The sequence below is a fragment of the Notamacropus eugenii genome, chromosome 1 (genome assembly GCF_028372415.1).
Source record: "Notamacropus eugenii isolate mMacEug1 chromosome 1, mMacEug1.pri_v2, whole genome shotgun sequence".
NCBI classification, from domain to species: Eukaryota; Metazoa; Chordata; class Mammalia; order Diprotodontia; family Macropodidae; genus Notamacropus; species Notamacropus eugenii.
In genome coordinates, this window is record NC_092872.1 from 379,735,745 (window position 1) to 379,754,357 (window position 18,613).

Below are 18,613 nucleotides of genomic sequence, written 5' to 3' on the forward strand. Positions count from 1 at the left end.
GAATACGCTAACATTGACAAGTATGGGGAAGACAGATCTCTGAGACTGCAGACGAGCACCAGAAGTACCAGGAAGGATAGAAAGGTGAGCATGCACACCCATAAATTCATGATGGGTATCGGGACCACCTTCTTGCTCCCCTGAGCTGTCTATTTTGGCTGCTCTCTCACCTAAACCAAGAACATATGGGTGACCAAAAGGGAATCAAAAACATGCATTCCAGAGGTAACATGTGTGACTTGGGTTAGGTCAGACTTTCTGGGAATCTGCTATATAATATAGATCTTTAGGTGTCTGGGTAGGATTCAGTGGAATCCTGTCTACCTCAGGTAGGAAGTGGTTTATACAAAGGCTTCTTAACTGGAGCTCCATGGACAGATTTCAGTCCATCCACAAACTTGGATAGGAAAAAAATTATATTGTTATGATCACTGTTAACCTGAAAACTTGGTTAAAGAAAGGCAACAGGCTGAATGCATACATTTTATGATTTAATTAATTAATCAATTCCCTATTAAAGAAAACGGTAACATAATGCATTATGGAGCCAGAAATGTTCTGGCTACCCAGTGCAGAAATCTTCTGGCTTATATACATTTTGCCATGAGAAAGGAACTCTCCTAATTGAGCAAATCATAAATTCAGTGAGACAGGACAATTAACAAAGCAATGTTGGTCAGGCCTTGGGATTCCAGGCTGGATAAACATATGTCTCGGTGATAAGGAAATCCCACCAGTAGTGAGTGGCAGGCTTCCTGCCCGAAACAGATAACTGACGTAGGAAAGGGTAAACAAAGTTCAATAGAAATTACGACCTAAGATGTCTATATTTTCTTTACCATTAATATGCCATAACATAGTATATGTCTACAAATATTAAGATGTGGAAAACGTCCCATTATTCAAGATAGTGTCTTAGGTTAAAGGTCTCTTAAGGAATGTAGAGTCAGCCTTGGCTGGCTTTGTTGACATAGGAAGAGGCACCCTCTGAGTTTGCTTCAGAGAGAACAAAGAGATTATTCCAAAATTTTATATTAAACATTATCATCACTAATCTTTAACTTAAATTTAGCATTTCCTTTAATTATTTAAAAACATAATTTTGAGAAGACTTCACCAGAGCACCAAAGAGGTCCAGGAAACAATAAAAATTAAGAACTCCTGGACAGGACAACTTGAGAGTCAGTAAGCCCCAGGATTTGCAGTCCCAATCATCAACAATATGTCTTTAAGATTGTACAGGGACCAGGATCAAACAAAAGGTATGGTATAAATGCTTAACTATGATGCCTTTCACCACTTCTGGTTAATTTAAAAGAGCAAGTGCAAAGGAGAAAGTCCATTTTTCTCACTTCTAAAGTGCCTTCCTTAACATTGCCAGCCAGAAACATAAAATACAGGAAGCAGAATCCCAGCTAGTCAACAATTAAGAAGCCCGCAATGTACCTGGGAGGCAGAGAAGAAAAGAGGAATCATTAATTTTAAAAGAAGAGGAGAGGAAGCTTGTCACTTAAATCTTTCTGTAGTTACAAAATGCCTTCTCCATATTGTTATGGCAAAAATACTTCTCCAAGGATCTGACCACACCTCTTTCCTTCTTTGCAGAGGTGGGGGGCTTTGGGTATGGAATACAGCATTTATTGTCAGACTTGGTTAATATTTTGATTAATATTCATGAATTGTCTTTCCCCCTTTCTCTTTTTTATCCTTTATTACAAGGGATGACTACCTGCATAGGGGAAATGGGAACAATAAATTCAGAAATGAAAGTTTTGTTTTAAAAAAGATTTCAATAAAAAATTTTAAATTAAATTCTAAGAAGTACTCCATAAAAGAAAAACACCAAATAATCTGGAATTAAGTGCCTAAAATATCCATACCATTTGACCTAGACATTCTACTGCTAGGTACACACCCCCACGGTGGTAAAATATACAAAGTTCCCATACATACCAAAATAATAATGCAGCAATTTTTGTGGTAGTATCGAAGTGGAAACAAAATAAGTACCCAGAAATTAAGGAATGATTAGATAAACTATCAAATATAATGATAATGGAATATTACTACAGCTTAAACATTATTTTATAAAACATCAAATTTATTTTTAATTTATGGAATAAAACAAGCATTTCCATAACATAGTACAATAAAAAGATGATTGTACGTGAAACTGCAAATCAACTATGCACATCTTGCTATTCTTTTCAAACATACAACAAAATTATCATGTAAATTTCTTTTTTCTTTTTTTTTGTCTCCTCTCCTCTTTCCCTAGAGATGGCTATCATTAGACACAAATAGGTATGTATATTATCATATTATTACAATATATCTATAAAATATACCTCTATATACCTGCAAATATATATAATTTTATATATATGTAAAATTATTCTATACATGTATCTATTTATCAATGCCTTACAAATTCTAAGAAGTATGAGGAGTCCTGTATGAATTAACGTGGGCTCCTATAAGACCAGCTAGGTCCTGACTAGTGCAAATAAGAGATTTCCTCTAAAGTTCCTGCTTTATTCAGATTCACACTGATATTTCTCCTGGATTGGAACCAATTACCATATTTTACATAATTAAAACTTCTAATAATGCAAATTTGAACATATTTGACCACTTCAAGGGATTCATTACTTGCACTAATTGGGATCTAGTGGTAAGCAGAACTAGAAAAACAATATAGATAATGACTATAATAATGTAAATAAAAGAACAATATAATGAAAGAACATTGGATAATTATAAATACTAAATTTTGCCATGGGGAATTTTTCCACTGACTCTGTGAGGTGGGTGGGCATGGAATAGTGCTTGTGACAACAGTTAGATGTAATTGAGTTGGTTAGTTGTACTTAATTTTTTAAAAAAATCTTTGCTATAAGGAAAATATAGAGATATAGAAAAGGCGCTGGTTTTGGAATCTTAGAACCTGTAATCAATCCTACCTCTGCCACTTACTACCTCTGTGACCTTGGACAAGTCATTTAACTTCTCTGTGCCTCAGTTTCCTCAACTGTAAAATGAAGGCGTCAGCTCAAACGATCTATGATCCCATGAAGACTCCACATTGGGGAGTGGAAAAGGGATATAATTGGAAATGAATGAGATTTCAAAACAAAAGGCATGAATAAAAGCATTTTTAAAAGTAAAAAGCTATATATGTAAGGCATGAATAGTACATTGCCAAAATGTTAATGATACTTCTCAACAATTTACTTAACTTTAATAAATATTTATTAAACATCTATTACCTTCAGAACACTGTGCTGCGTGATGGAGGAGATATGAAATTTGGATGACACATTGCTACTACCCTCAGAAGTCTTAAAGTCTAATAGGAACGTGATATATACATATACAAATAATCACACTATAAAATGATACAAATTAAATATAGAAGAGAAGTGCAGATCAAATGCTACATAAAATCTGAGTGGAAGGCAGGTGATTTTTCATTGTTGGTAGGTCAGAAGAGGAGGATTAATGTGGTGAGCAAGGGATTAGTGGATGGTGAGTAGACCAGCTTTCAATTTGGCTAAAGTGTAGGGTACCAGACAGGGAATAATAAAGCTAGAAAGGTAGTGCAGTACCAGGTATTGGAGGACCTTGAACATCAAGTTAGAGGTTGAACTTTACTTGGTAGGCAGCAAAGAGCTATTGAAGGGTTTTGAAGCAGGGGTAGTGGTGACAGTGATGTAGCCTTTGCTGAATAAGATAAATCTGGCAGAGCATGGAGGATAGATTGAAGGGAGACACAGTACTGGGGTGGAGATGAGAAGATTTGATTGGAGGACATTATAATAGTCCAAGTGGGAGGTAATGAGGATGCGTTGAAGGAGATGGCAATGGAATTAGAGAAGAGGGATTGGTCCAAAAGACATTTAAAAAGGAGGATAATAGATTAGCTCATATGTGTATTACATGCTATAGTTTACAAAACATAATCCTTTTAAATAATTCTATTCATTCATTCAATAAGCATGTACTAAGTAACTGCCATATATATGTATATGAATATACCCCAGGACATTCTCTGTCCTTTCTCAATTAGTTTAACACCTGGTTTACTGTCTTTTTCTTCCCCACCCAAATTTTGCTCTCCTAGTGGGGGGAGGGGAAGAGAGAGAGAGAGTCCCTCAAATACCCTAAATGTCTAGTTCCTCAACATATCCCTTTTCTATTCCTCTCTCCCCTATTCCATCCTTATAACAGAGATTACAACCTTGATCTTGCCATTACCCACCAGTGCTCCACTTCCGTGTTCATCAACTCTGAAATTCCTTTATCTGAGCACAGTCTTTTATCATTCCATCTTTCCCTGTGCCTTACAACTTTTAACCCCATCATTCATGACCTCTTTTCTCTCTACCCCTCAACACTTTCCCAGGCAAAGGATACTGCACTGGCTACACTCTCTTCTCTTCCCTATTTCTACCCTTTGGTGAACCAATTCAACTCTACACCATCATCTACTTTCAAATCCCTTACCCCTTTGTCTAGTTTGTTTAGGGATGTGCTAGGGCTAGTTTGTGCTGACTCTATCCAACAAAGTCAACTGTTAAATTTTCAGCATGAATAGGGAAACCTACAAACACTACAAATTAGGACAAAAACAACTTGTTTTGTTGATTATCTTGACTTTAGAAAGAGTTAGAGAAAATATCAATAATACAGATAACCTTTAGAGCATGTCCTACCTTGTTGGAGAGTCTGTTGTTAAATATTTACCAGTAAACTCTTGAATATGTTGATCATTCCTTGCTGAACTCCATCCCTGGATTACTCCCATCAAATGCCTCCTTTGCATTTACTCATGTACTACCAAACAAATCTGAAGGAAATCACAAAACTATGCTGATTTGGTCCACTACAAATGCATGTTACCCAATCTCAGTTGGGTCCTCACTGCAGCAAGGCAACTACTCTACTCCTCTCTAATCAATTCACTATCTCACTCTCCATAGTGGCTATTTAGAGCCTTCTTCTCTCTCTTCAGTTGCATCCCCTCAGCCTTCCTCTCACCTTCTCAGCTGAGAACCACAGGCATACATACTTTACCAAAAACATAGAGGTTATTCACTGAGAGCTCTCTCTCCTTACTTCCTTGCACAACACTCACATTTTCTTTTACTGTCTCCTTTACTTTGGTCTCAGATGAAGTGGACTTTCTCTTTGTCAAAGTCAGCCTCTCTAAATGCAGCCTAGATCCCATCCCTCCCGTCTTCTCTAGGAGATTGCCCCCACTCTCATTGCCACTTTCTCATCTTCAGTCTCTCCCTACCTATTGACTCTTTCTCTGAAACCTACAGTCATGTCCGTTGCTCTCTATTTCTTAAAAGGCCCTCACTTGATCCTTTTATCCCTGCTAGATGTTTTCTTCTGTCTCCTTCCCTTCTCAGCTAATTTTGAGAAAGGCATTTATCCTAGTTGTTTTTGCTTCCTTTACTCTTACTGAGTTTCTAAACCCTCTATAGTAGTCCTTGCAACCTCAATATTCAATTGCTCTCTCCAAAGTTACCAGTGATTTCTTTGCTGTCAACTCATTAGGACTTTCTTCAGTCCTTATCCTTTTTACTACCTCTTTGCGGTATTTGACACTCTTGATCATTTCCTCCTGGATAGTTTCTCATCTTTAGGTTTTTGTGAAACTGCTTGCCTTATCTGTCTGACTGGTCCTCCTCTGACTGCTTTGCTGTTTTTTATCATCCAGCAGACACAGGCCTTATTGTAGGCCCTCTTCTCTTTTCCCTGGATACTATCTCACTTAGTGCTTTCATCAGTTTCCACGGGCAATATTATCATCTTTATGCAGATGATTCCCAGACCTATGACATCCAGCCCTAATCTCTCTCCAAATCTATAGTCCTGCATCACCAACTGTCTTTTGAACATCTCAAATCAGATGTCCTGTCAACTTCTCTAACTTAGCATGTCCAAAACAGAATTTTTCTTTTTTTTTAAAATTTATGGAATAAACAAGCATTTCTATAACATAGTACAATAAAAAAGATGAATGTACATGAAACTCGCACAACTTGCTATTCCTTTCAAATTATCATGTAAAATTTTTCTTCCCTCCTCACCCCCCTCCTAGAGATGGCTACCACTAGACACAAATAGGTGTATGTATACACACACACACACACACACACACACACACACATAATTTTCTATACATACTTTTATTTATCAGTCCTTTCTCTGGATGCAGATAGTATCTTTCTTCAGATGTCCTTTGTAGTTACTTTGAGTATTTATAATTGTCAAAATAACTTATTCATTCAAAGTTGTTCTTAAAAAAATATTGCTGTTACTGTATACAATGTTCTCTTGGTTCTGTCCATTTTGTTCTTCATTATTTTGTGTAAGTCTTTCCATGTTTTTCTAAAATCATAGATCTCAATATTTCTTACAGCACAGGAGTATTCCATCACAATCATATACCACAACTTGTTCATCAATTTCCCAATTGATTTGCATCCCTGCAATTTCTAGCTCTTTGCCACCACAAGGGAACTGTTATAAATACTTTAGAACATGTAAGTTCTTTTTCCTTTTTCCCTAATTAACTCTGGAAATAGACCAAGTAGTAATATTGCTGGGTTAGAGGGTATAGGTAGTTTAATAACTCTTTGGGCATAATTCCAGATTCCTCTCCAAAATGACTGGATCAGTTCACAATTACACCAACAATGAGTTAGTGTCCCAGTTTTTCTATATCCTTCCAACATTTGTCATATTCTCCCTCTATCATTTTAGACAATCAGGTAGGTATAAAATGATATCTCAAGGCTGTTTTAATTTGCATTTCTCTAATCAATAATGATTTAGAGCATTTTTTCTTATGATTATAAACTATTTTGATTTCTTCATCAGAAAGCTGCTTGTTCATATCCTTTGATCATTTATCACTTGGGGGATGGCTCATGTTCTTATAGATTTGACAAAGTTCTTCATATATTTTAGATATGAGATCTTTTTCTGATAAATTATCTATAAAAATTTCTCCCCAATTTTCTGTTTTCCTTCTGATCTTGGCTACACTTGTTTTATTTATACAAAAACCTTTTAATTTGATGTAATCAAAATTATCCATTTTATATCTTATTTTGCTCTTTATCTCTTGCTTATTCACAAATTGTTTGCCTATTCGTAAGTCTGGTAAGTAATATCTTCTGTGTTCTTCTAATTTTCTTGTAAAATCTTTCGTTATATCTATGTCATATATCCGTTTTGACCATACTTTGGTAAATGGTGCAAGGTAATAGGCCCAGTTTCCACCATGCAGATTTCCAGTTTTCCCAACAATTTTTACCAAATAATGAATTATTATCTCAAAATCTTAAGGTTTTACACTTGTTAAATATAAGGTAATTATGTTTATTTGCTGCTGTAGTTTGTATGTCTACTCTATTCCATTGATCTACTTTTCTATTTCTTAGCCAATAGCAGATAGTTTTGATAATTACTGCCTTATAATATAGTTGAAGACCTGGTACTACTAAACATACTTCCTTTACATTTCTTTCATTATTTCCTTTGATATTCTTGACTTTTTGTTTTTCCAAATGAATTTTGTTATTATTTTTCTAATTCAGTAAAAAAAATTGATAATTTAATTTGGGATGGCATTGAATATATAAATTAGTTTGGGATAAAATTGCCATTTTTGTTATAGTGGCCTTGCCTATCCATGAACAATTAATATTTCTCCAATTATTTAAATCTGACTTTATTTGTATAAAAAGTTTTTTATAATTTTGTTTATATGGTTCCTGGATTTGTTTTGACAGGTGCACTCCTGGGTAGTTTGTACTGTCTAGTGTTATTTTAAATTTTATATGGTCTAGAGTTATTTTAAATTTAAATACTATGTCTTCTTACAGAGTTTTGTTTGTGACACACAGAAAGACTAATGATTTATGTGGATTTATTTTATATCCTGCTGCTTTGCTAAAATTATTAATTGTTTGAATTTTTAGTTGAGTCTTTGGAATTTTCCAAGTGTATCATCATATCATCTGCAAAAAGAGATGATTTTATTATCTCATTACCTATTCTGATTCCTTCTATTTCTTTTCCTTCTCTTATTGCTATCATTTCCAATGTAATATTGAATAATATTGGTGACAATGGTCATCCTTGTTTCACACTTGATCTTACTGGGAAGATCCCATTACAAATAATGCTTGCTGAGGGCTTTAGAAAAATGTTTTTTTAATCAATTTAAGGGAAAAAATCCACTTATACCAATATTTTCAAGGTTTTTAAAATAAAAATGAGTATTGAACTTTATCAAAAGCTTTTTCTACATCTATTTACATAATCATATAATTTTTAAAAATTTTGTTATTGATGTAATCAATTATGTTATGCATTACGTTTCATTATGTTACGCATCCCTGCATTCCTGGTATAAATCCCTCTTGATTATAATATATAATCATTGTAACGTATTGTTGTAATGTTTTAGCTAGTGTTTTATTTAGGATTTTTACATTCATGTCCCTTAATGAAATGGGCCTATATTTTCTTTTTCTGTTTTTATTCTTCCTGGTTTTGGTATCAGTATAATATTTGTTTCATGAAAGGAATTTGGAAAGATTTCTTTTTTACCTATTATTCAAGATAATTTATTTAATATTGGAATTAGTTGATCTTTAAATGTTTGATAGAATTCACTTGTAAATCCATTTGGCCCTGGTGCAAAACAGAACTTTTCTATCATTATCTTTCTCCCAGGCCATCCTTACTTCTGACCTTTTCTATGACTCCTGAAGATACTGTCATCCTCCCTGTCACCAGCGTTTACAACACAGTCCTTCTGGATGCCTCAGTCTCACTCACACTGACTGCTCCTATACCATCGATTACTAAACCTTGAATTTCTACCTTCACAATATCTCTTTTATATGTTCCCTTCTCTTCACTTACACAGCCGCCACTCTGGTGCAGGCTGCCGTCACATTACAACCGACCCATTATGATAGACAGAGTTCTCATTGGTCTCTCTATTTTGGGTCTTTCTCCATCACCCTCCATTCAGCTGTCAAAGTGATTTTCCTCAACTGAAGCGTTAGCTTAACCCCTCTATTCAACAAACCATAGAGGCTCCATACTATCTATAGAACTAATATGAAGCCTTTAGTTTGGCATTTAAAGCCCTTCACAGTGCATCCACTTCATAGCTTTCCAATATTACATTTTGCTCCCTTCATGGTCTCTACAATTCAGCTGTTCCTCGGTCAGGTCACTCCCAAGTCTGTACCTTCCCACTGGCTATCCCCATGCTTGGGATCCAGAATCCTCTCCTCACTTCCACCTTCAGGCTTCTCTGGCTTCCTTCCAGACTCAGTTCAAATCTCATTTTCTATAGAGGTCTTTCCTGGTTCACCTCTAGGACCTACTAATACCTTTCCTCTCCCATTTATATCTTACATATCTTTTGGGCATATATCATATGGGCATAATGGTGTACATGCTGTTTTCCCCATTTAAATGTGAACTTCTTAAAGGCAGACACTATTGTAGCCTTTTTTCTTTCTTTTCCCTGGAACTTAGTGAATGCCTGGCACACAGTAAGTGTTTAATAAATACTTGTTGACTGATGAACTGCCATGCTGATACAACGAGGGTATAACACATGAATCAATCCCACCTGCTTGATCAGATGGAATCTCTCCATGTGGAGGATGCTAGGGACTTCTGGGACAACAATGATTTCATGTAAAGTGGAGCATGCATGGACATGCCTGCCTGCGTAATGCCTACACTTTGACATAATGTGTATGAGAGTCTGTAACTGGTTCTGGTTGACTGGCCACATGGCTGGGAAAAGCCTTTTACAAGTGACTGCACAGCCAGTCTTCTAAAAAGCTTGAGTCAGTTTCAGCTGTCTGACTCACACCACGCTGGTGTGACAACTTCCAGTGAGAGATCCTCTCTCTCTGAGGTTACATGACCTCTGAAACATGAGGTCTCCTTCATTTGGTCTTTTCTATCACAGGAATCCAGGAGTCAGAATCCAGACCAGATACTGCAGCCAGTCAAGCATAATTGCCTGAATGATCTTGAGGACCCACCCTAGTCCAGTGGAAAGACTCATATAACAAGAATGCCAGTTTTGGATATGAACTTAGTGGGACCAATGCTATGCAGAGATTAAGTTTTTATGAACTTCCCAAGAGACAGAGGTGGCAGAAGGAAGAGTATGTCCTGGAGATATTGGGGAAAATGTTTATACGTACTTGCTATATCTTTAAAGAAAAAAAAATCCCTTTGTAAAAGCAAATCAACATTAATTGTTAAATGTTATTAGGGTCCTAGCAATTAGGGTAGACTAAGATCTAGTGTCTTCTGGGAAGAGGAATGGTGCCTTCCAGTCTATGATGAACATTTTCACACCTGCCCACACCTTACAAAGGATTCTAAACCCTACCGGGGTTCAGAATCCCATTTCTCATCCTCTTTAATCATCTTATCCCAATGTTCCAACCCTTTCCGTTGTGCCTTCTGAAATGTCTGTTCCACAGGCAACAAGCTTCCCTTCATCTTAAGTCTTTTCCTCTCTCACTCCTCCCATCCACTAGCTATCACTGAAACCTGCCTTCCCTCAGTGACCAAGCCTCCCTTACCGCCCTTTCAGTTATGGGCTGCACCTTCCTTCATTCTCCTCAGCTCACAGGGAAGGAGTTGGATTACTCCTTGCTCTCTATTACTACTTCGCAGGTTTGCTCTCCCCTTTCTTCCATCATTCTGTAAACTTTCTTCCTTTGAGGGCCATGCTATTCATATCTACTACCCAATCAAAATCCTGCAGCTGTTGTCTACAGAATTCTAGGTCACTCCCCTAGCTTCCACAATGAGTTTGGTACACAGCTCACAATTTTTCCCTCCTCTCAACCTCCTGCCCTCATACTAAGGGACTTCAATATACATATTGTCTTTTCCTAAACTCCCTAACCATTCAGTTCCTCAGCCTACTCACACCTTGTTTGGTCATCTGAGGGCAGCAGAGGACAGGTGAGGAGCTGCCTGCTGGATGGCTGTGGCACAGAGCAAGCAATTAGGAATAACAAGGACCAGCGTGCATGGAGGAGGCCCAGAGGAAGAGCCAGGCCCAACAGGAACAGAGTAATAGATGGCTCAGGGGATAGGATGCTGGGCCTGGAATCAGGAAGACCTGAATTCAAATGTGGCCTCAGACACCTCCTAGCTGGGTGACCCTGATGCCAAACCACTCCAATATCTTTGCCAAGAAAACCCCATCAACAATATGATCCACAGGGTAATGAAGAGTCAGACATGACTAAAGGACTAGACAACAACGGAATAACTTTCTGGGCATAGCTCAAAAAGAGGCGGAGCCAAGATGGATTCAGGATGATGTGACTGTGACGCTGTAAACTTCGTTGCTTTGCTTGTCTCTGAACCCTTCACACTCAGCACAGTGTCTTGCACATAGAACTCCTACTTCACACTTTGGTGGTTTTCAGTTTTCACTGCTGAGTACTCCCTCCATCAGTGCAGATTACAATCCATCCATGCTGTCCCATTGTGTACAACTCTCATCCAGATCTTTCCAAAATCCCCAACAGAATGTCTAATGAACTAGAAGTCTTAAAAAAAATTTTTTTTGAGTACCAACTGCAACACCTGGATTTCTCATTTGTTTTTCATTTTTGCTATATGAACTCAATTTTTACCTTTTGCAAGAGGCCTCTACTGATCCCATGACTGCTAGTGCCTTCCTTCTGAGATCACCTTTCTTTACTCAGTATATCTTGTATGCTCATCATTATTTACTTGGTGTTTCTTCCTTTAGCTAAGCTCCTTGAGATCGGAGATCATGGGTTTTGCATTGTTTGCATTCCCAGAGCTTAGCACAATGGCTTGCCATACAGAGCTTAGTAAATGTTTGTTGACTGACTAAAAGCTGAAAGAGATGGGGTGGAGGGAGGGAGGCAGAGACAGACACAGAAAGAAATGGTAGAGCCAACTTGCCAGCTCCTCTTACTAGGAAAAGTTAGTAGCCCCTCACAAAGTAACACTGAGATAGGTGGCAAACAAGAAGGGTATCCCATGGGCAAGAGAATTTGGCAGGGAGCTAGTGAGACTCCGTGTCTGCTTGGAGGGGAAGAAAGGGGACAGGAGGCCCAACATGGCATGAAGACAGTAGTAGGAGCAATGCCATTTTTAGAAAATGTGGATATCCCTGCAGTGTTGAGTCTTGAGTAGCTGTCAGCCACACATATTTTCTGTGTGTGACCTTACACATGTATATCTGGCTACACTTGTTTCCTCTGCACATGCTCCACCCATCTACTAACATGGCCATTATGAGAATCCACACTTTAAACTGATTATATGCAGTCTCCTGGGGGGAGATCATGCTGCCCAGTTCTCCCATTATTTGTTGAATGAGAGGGTAGTACCAGATGATATTTAAAGTTTATGTTCTATGGACCAAGCTCACTACTAACTCTAACATTCTATGTCTTATATTCAAAGGTCCTTTCTAAATAAAGCTTTCTTTCTGTAACACATAAAGATAATAAATATTTGTTGTATTAGAAAGGAAATTAGATCGAAAGCTAAAGCCCCAGCTAATAGGCAAGAGAACAATGACACTGAGAACTGGCATGTACCAAGAACTAGGATAATGTGGACACTAAAGGTTCTAGTGCCACTGAAATGAGAAAAGCAAGAGGAAGCAACAGCAAAACAGGTCTGAAAAGACAGAAGGATCCAGCCGAAGTTTCTAAGACACAAGAGAAGTTCCAGGAAACTGAGCCCATGGACAGTCAAAGAAAGAACGGAAGTTGCTCTGTGTGGACCCCTGCATAGAGTCACAGGATATAAGAGCTAAAAAGGCCCCCAGGTGCCATTTAATCCAGCTTTCTCATTTTATAGATAGGAAAACTAAGAACAGTAAAGGTGTAGTGACTTGCCTAAAGTCATATAGATAACTACCAATGGAACCAGGATTAGAATCCATGTTTCCCAGTTCCCAACCCAGTAATTTTCCCATTATGTTACCCATTAAGGGAGTACCCCTGCAAAGGTCTCTAAAGAGAAAGGACACATTAACTAAAGATTGTTACTGGTACAGTTATTCAGTCATTTCAGTCATGTCTGACTTTTTGTGAGCACCTTTGGGGTTTCTTGGCAGAGATACTGGAGTGTTTTGCAATTTCCTTCTCCAGCTCATTTGACAGATGAGGAAACTGAGGCAAACAGGGTTAAGTGATTTGTCCAGAGTCACACTGCTAGTAAGTGTCTGAGGCTAGATTTGAACTCAAGAAAATAAATCTTCCTGACTCCAAGCCCAGCACTCTATCCACTGTTATCACCTAGCTGCCCTAATTAAAAGATAGATAACCTCAGTAAAAACTAATGTTTTATCTATATCCTCATTCAGGGGTCCTTATTTTCTGGCTGCACTCAATTACTAACAGATTATAATTATCAGTGTTGATAATCACGGTAATAATATAATAATGTAAATAATCCTATTTCAACAGTACTTTAATTTGGTAAACTGTTTACCTTGCAATAGCTGGTGGAAATAGTCTCCATTTAGGATAAGAAACCAAAAGCTCAGTGAGAAGTGACTGGCCCAAAAGTGACACAGTTAATGAGTGTTAGAGCTGAGACTTGAACAAGGATCTTCTAACTCCAAAGCCAGAGTTCCTTCTATTTCCCATTTTAAAAGGAAACTACTTTTCATTTTAAAATACTGCCCACTCATGAAAGGGATCACCATCTTATTCCATTCTAAAGAGAGTTGGAGGATCCCTCCCTCCCTTAGCTCAGATCCCTCTTCCAAACATTCCTGCATTCTTTACCACCACAGCACAGGGAGAATTTTCAACAGAGGGATCAAGGTTTGGAACCATCTGCAGAGATGGAGAGAGACATGGGAAGTTAGAGGGGAAAGCCCTATGCTCAGCTTCTGGGCTGCAGCTCTAGAATCTGGTGGACAAAGCAAAAGAACTGAGTTAGGCAGCCCTGATGCAACCTCTTAGACCTCTTGTCTTCTTTGGTCTCATCTGGAAGCTGTACTGATGATCGAGCTCACCATCTTAGAAATCTGTATGCATAGCTTTAGCAATGGAAGATAAAACTTTACTGGGAAATGAGAAAGATTGGGAAGACAAAAGTGAAATATGAAAAGAATTCCTTAAAACCTGAGGGCTTTATGACTATAGGAGAGTGGTAGAGTTCCACCATCTGGGCTCAAAATTTGACTCTGCCACTGTGGATCCCAGATGTATAACTGGAGAGACACTTAGAGCTCATTCATCCTCCTCATTTTATAGATGAGGAGACAGAAGTGCAGACACTAAGGTGACCTGCTCAAAGTAATACAAGCAACAAATGAGGGGCAGGGCCTGGATTCAAGTCAAGGGCATCTGACTCCAAATCCAACTCTTTTTCCACTGTAGTACTTCATGTGTGACCTTGGGCAAGTAATTTAACATCTTTGAATCTCCTTTCCAGATCTATGAAATACCTTCCAGTCCTAAATCTATGATCCTATGCATGTAGTAGGAGTGACTATAAATGTGTAGAACACTTGGTTTATGAACCCAAAGGAGCCCATTTTCTTTGACCACAGAGATATATCAAATCATAAAATAATAAGGCTTAACCTGGAGGCAGAATTATATTTGTCGTTTCTAAAGATCTCTGGTAACTAACCAGGCTTTAGTAACCCTCCTCAGGTTTTAACTATCATTTTGATTGGGAAATCATTCGTTATTTGTCATCTAAATTCCATAGTCTATAGCTAAACCTCACTACCTCCTCTGGGAAATTTGTTTTTAGTAGAGATTAGCTGGTCATTGGTTTAATGAATAGGGTATTGGAGCTAACTCCTTAGGGTGGGTTGGAGTCCTGACGCTGACATTTCCTAATGATTGGACCTATTTGGCCTTTGGTTTCCTCCTCCCCAAACAAAAGGATATCTAGCATGGTAAAGCAGAAAAAGACCTGGATTTGGAGTCAGGGTATCTGAATTTGAATCTAGTCTCTGCTACTTAATATTGTCTAATTGTATAACTTCCCCATGACTCAGTCTCTTCATCTAGAAAATGGGGAAATTGGACTAGGCAGGCTTTGAGGTTCCTTTCAGTTCTAAACTGATGATCCTCTTAGGACTAAATGATCTCCAAGATCTCTTCTGAAACCTACGGTAGCTCACGTTTATATAGCAGTTTAAGATTTGCAAAGTACATTTCATAGATGGTATCATTTAATACTCATAAAATCCTATGAAAAGCTAAAATTATCCCCATTTTAAAGATGAGGAAACCGAGGGTCTATTTAGGTGACTTGCCCTGGGTTGCACAGCTCTTAAGTTTCTGAGGAAGAATTTGATTTGGGTCTTCCTGACTCCAGGTCTACTCTATCACCATGTGCTACTTAGCTCCTAGAGAGGTTGTGAGAATCATATAAAATGAATTCTGTGAATCCTCTTTAAAAGCATAAAGTGCTATATAAATATCACAAAGAGGCAAAAAGGTCTCCAGTCACAGATGGGCAATACCAGCTCATTTGTTTATGCCTCCAAGAGCTCTCTTCATGAACTTAAATAAGGTCCCATTCAATTTTCTTGGCCTGATTCTTATTATGACTTCCTGGAGATACTCAATGGAAGTGCCTTTTAATTTTAGGTTCTAAAGAAGAGCCCTAAAGAAGGGAAGCCAGGAGTCTCTCAAGCTCCTCTCTCTTTAAACCCATGGGCCCACCCCCAGTCCCTTACCAATCTCTTCAACAACACTCTAGCTTTGCTGAACCTTCTGTATCCTCCAGTGACTTTGGCAAGGCCAAATTTAGAGTCTTTACTTCTGAAGGAGGTCAGGCGTTTCTGGACTGAGAATCCATAGGGCAGGGTGTAGGCCCATGCTTAGTGCAAAAACTGAATCCAGCTCCCACATATCAAAATCCTAAAATCCTAGATTTAGAATCTAAAATTCTAGATTTAGAAAACCCTAGAGGCCATCTACATTAACCCATCTAGTCTTTGACCTGTGTGGGAATTCCTCTATAGCATCCTTGAGAGGAGATGATCAGGGACTGAGCTTTTATGGGGAAGAAGAAGAGACAGAGAAGAAAATGAAACAGGAGCGATTAGTAGGAAGAGAGCTAGGACAGTACAGGACTGTACTGAGGTTAGACATCAGTTGTCTTAAAAAGGAGTGGGAGAAGGGAGGAAGGTTTCCAAAGGTATTAAATGCAGCAGAGATGCCATCTAGTATTTGTTTGGACACTTACAAGAATTGGCAGTTTACAATCTCAAGAGGCAGCCATTACATTTCTGGATAACTCTAGTTGCTAGAAAGTTCTTTTTTTAGGAACAGGACCTGGACCTATGATTTCACTGATAGAGAGAACTCCCTCTACCAATACAGGATAGAAGTTTTTCTGAAGCTTACAATCTCTTTAGAGAGTTGCTTAGAACACTGAGAAAAGTTATATGACTTGCTTAGGCTTATAGAGCCAAGGTGTCAAGTCTTAGAACTTGAAACCAGGTCTTTCTAACTGAAGATGGCTCTCTGTATTCACTGTGCCTTGTTTCTTCTCAAGGTGGGATCCCAAGATCTGGTTTCTTCTTTATATTGAGCTGAAATATTCCTCCATGAAATAATCAAAACAGCCCCTTGATTAGATGTGTATGGGGTGATTCAAGGAGGACTAACACCTCTGGTGTCAGGGTTTGCCGAACCCTTCTCAGGGCTGCTCATCTATCTCTGGTGCCCACCTGGTACTCAACTCTCACCCGATGGCTCCAAAAAGCTATAGCATGTGCAGTAGCTATACCTGGTAAATCATCTTGACAGTCTGTGTAAACCAGGTTGAAGGTAATCAACAGGCCTCAAACCATTGGTGTTAGGGGGATATCTGCCTCAAACATGAAAAGACTTTCCCTGGTAAAATGAGCAGATAAGAACAATTTGTTCCAATGGTCATGAAGCAGGCTGAAGCAGGCACTGTGGAATACTTAGAACTTGATTAGACATGGAAGATGGTAAGGTCATTCACTGCACCCTGGGCCATTACCAGTCATCTTGACTTTTGTATTGCCACTAGACTTTGATGACTCTGGAAGAGAGAGGGAGGCTGATGACTTTGTGCGGCTCTGCTTCACTTAAATCCATTTCACCCATGAGTCAAGATATTGCCCATGATGTCATTGGTCCTTTTTGAAAACGAAGGACCAAAACAACAACTTCATGATTGCAGAGTGTTTTGTATTCATTAACCTCTTCATTCCACACATCTGTACCTTTAGTAAAGCAACTATTACTGTTCCCATTTTACATAAGAAGAAACTGAGAATCAGCGGTAAAGTGATTTACTCGAGGTCACACACAGCTAACAGGTCTTGGAGTCAGGATTTGAATGGTGGTTTTATCATTCCATTTTCAATGATCTCTGTGCTAAGCCACTTTCCTTGAAACTGTTAAGTCAAGTGTGTATGTATGTGTATGTATGTGTGTATATATGTGTATGTGTGTGTATGTGTGTGTGTGTGTATGTGTGTGTATGTGTGTGTAGATGCCTCCATCAGGGTATGAAGTAAGACAAGAAGCACTTGGAGATCCCTCTTCATCTTTCAGTGTGGTAAATGATCATGCCCCACCCCACCCTCACCTATACAACTGTTCCTTGGGCAGATTGCCCCCCTCGCCCACCACGACATGCCCAGAGGTTTTGTCTGAGGATAAGATGGGAAGGGTCTAGACCTATCCTGGATCTATCATCTTTCAGAGAATAAACACTCAGATATTGCTTCTCCTCTCCTCATTTGCTTTCCCTGAAATTATATCTCCCTGGTGAGCAATGATCAATTTCTCCATATCAGGCACTTCCGGAAGCAGGAAAGTACTGGCTGTGCTTCTGGGAGCCACTGAAAACAGATCTGGAACCAGATGTGCCTTTTGGGAATTAATGATCCATTTTATTTCCACCATACATTTTTTTCATGAGTTAATTTATCTGTCCACCTCAAGCAGAGAATATTATTAAGGTCAATGTTGAGAACAGTGTTAAAGAGAGTGTCTCGAGTAATAGAAAGAGTACAGCTCCGGGAGGTAAAAACCTAGGTTTAAATTCTTACCCCACCCCTGCCTTCTTCCTTTCCATTTAATGGTTGTATGACTCTGCGCCAGCCACAGTCTCTCTGGGCCTGCTTTCTCATCTGCAAAACAAGGATAGCAATATTTACACTCCCTTCCTCAAACAGTTGCTGTGAGAAAACGTACAGAATTACCAGAATCTGAGTTAATTTTATTAGAGATAAGGTCTGCACTTTGCTTGCTTCCTCCCTGGGTTTCTGTGCTACTGAAAGAGTTCAAGTTTAGGATTAAATAAGAAGGTAGTGTGGTGTAATGGAAAAAGGACTGGATTTGGAGTCGGAGGACTTGAATTTGAATTATGACTTTGCTACTTGTTGCCTTTGTGACTTTGGATAAGTAATTTATTCTTTGGAGGGTTTTAGTTCCCTCCATTATCTGTTAAATGAATGGGTTATACTAGATCTTAGGATCACAGAGGTGATAGTGATTCCTTACTATTGAAGAAATCTAGA

At 38.5% G+C, this 18,613-nt stretch overlaps 1 protein-coding gene across 4 annotated transcripts in view; it reads right to left on the minus strand.

The window, feature by feature from the left end:
* LOC140518527 (proton-coupled amino acid transporter 1-like) overlaps window positions 1-18,613 on the minus strand; it is an 84,914-nt gene that overhangs the window by 59,936 nt on the left and 6,365 nt on the right. For all 4 annotated transcript variants that reach the window (XM_072630767.1, XM_072630768.1, XM_072630765.1 and 1 more), the window contains one exon: window positions 18,143-18,223. In XM_072630767.1, coding sequence (XP_072486868.1) covers window positions 18,143-18,168 — 26 coding nt within the window. In that variant the 5' untranslated portion in view covers window positions 18,169-18,223. The remainder of the gene's footprint in view (window positions 1-18,142; window positions 18,224-18,613) is intronic.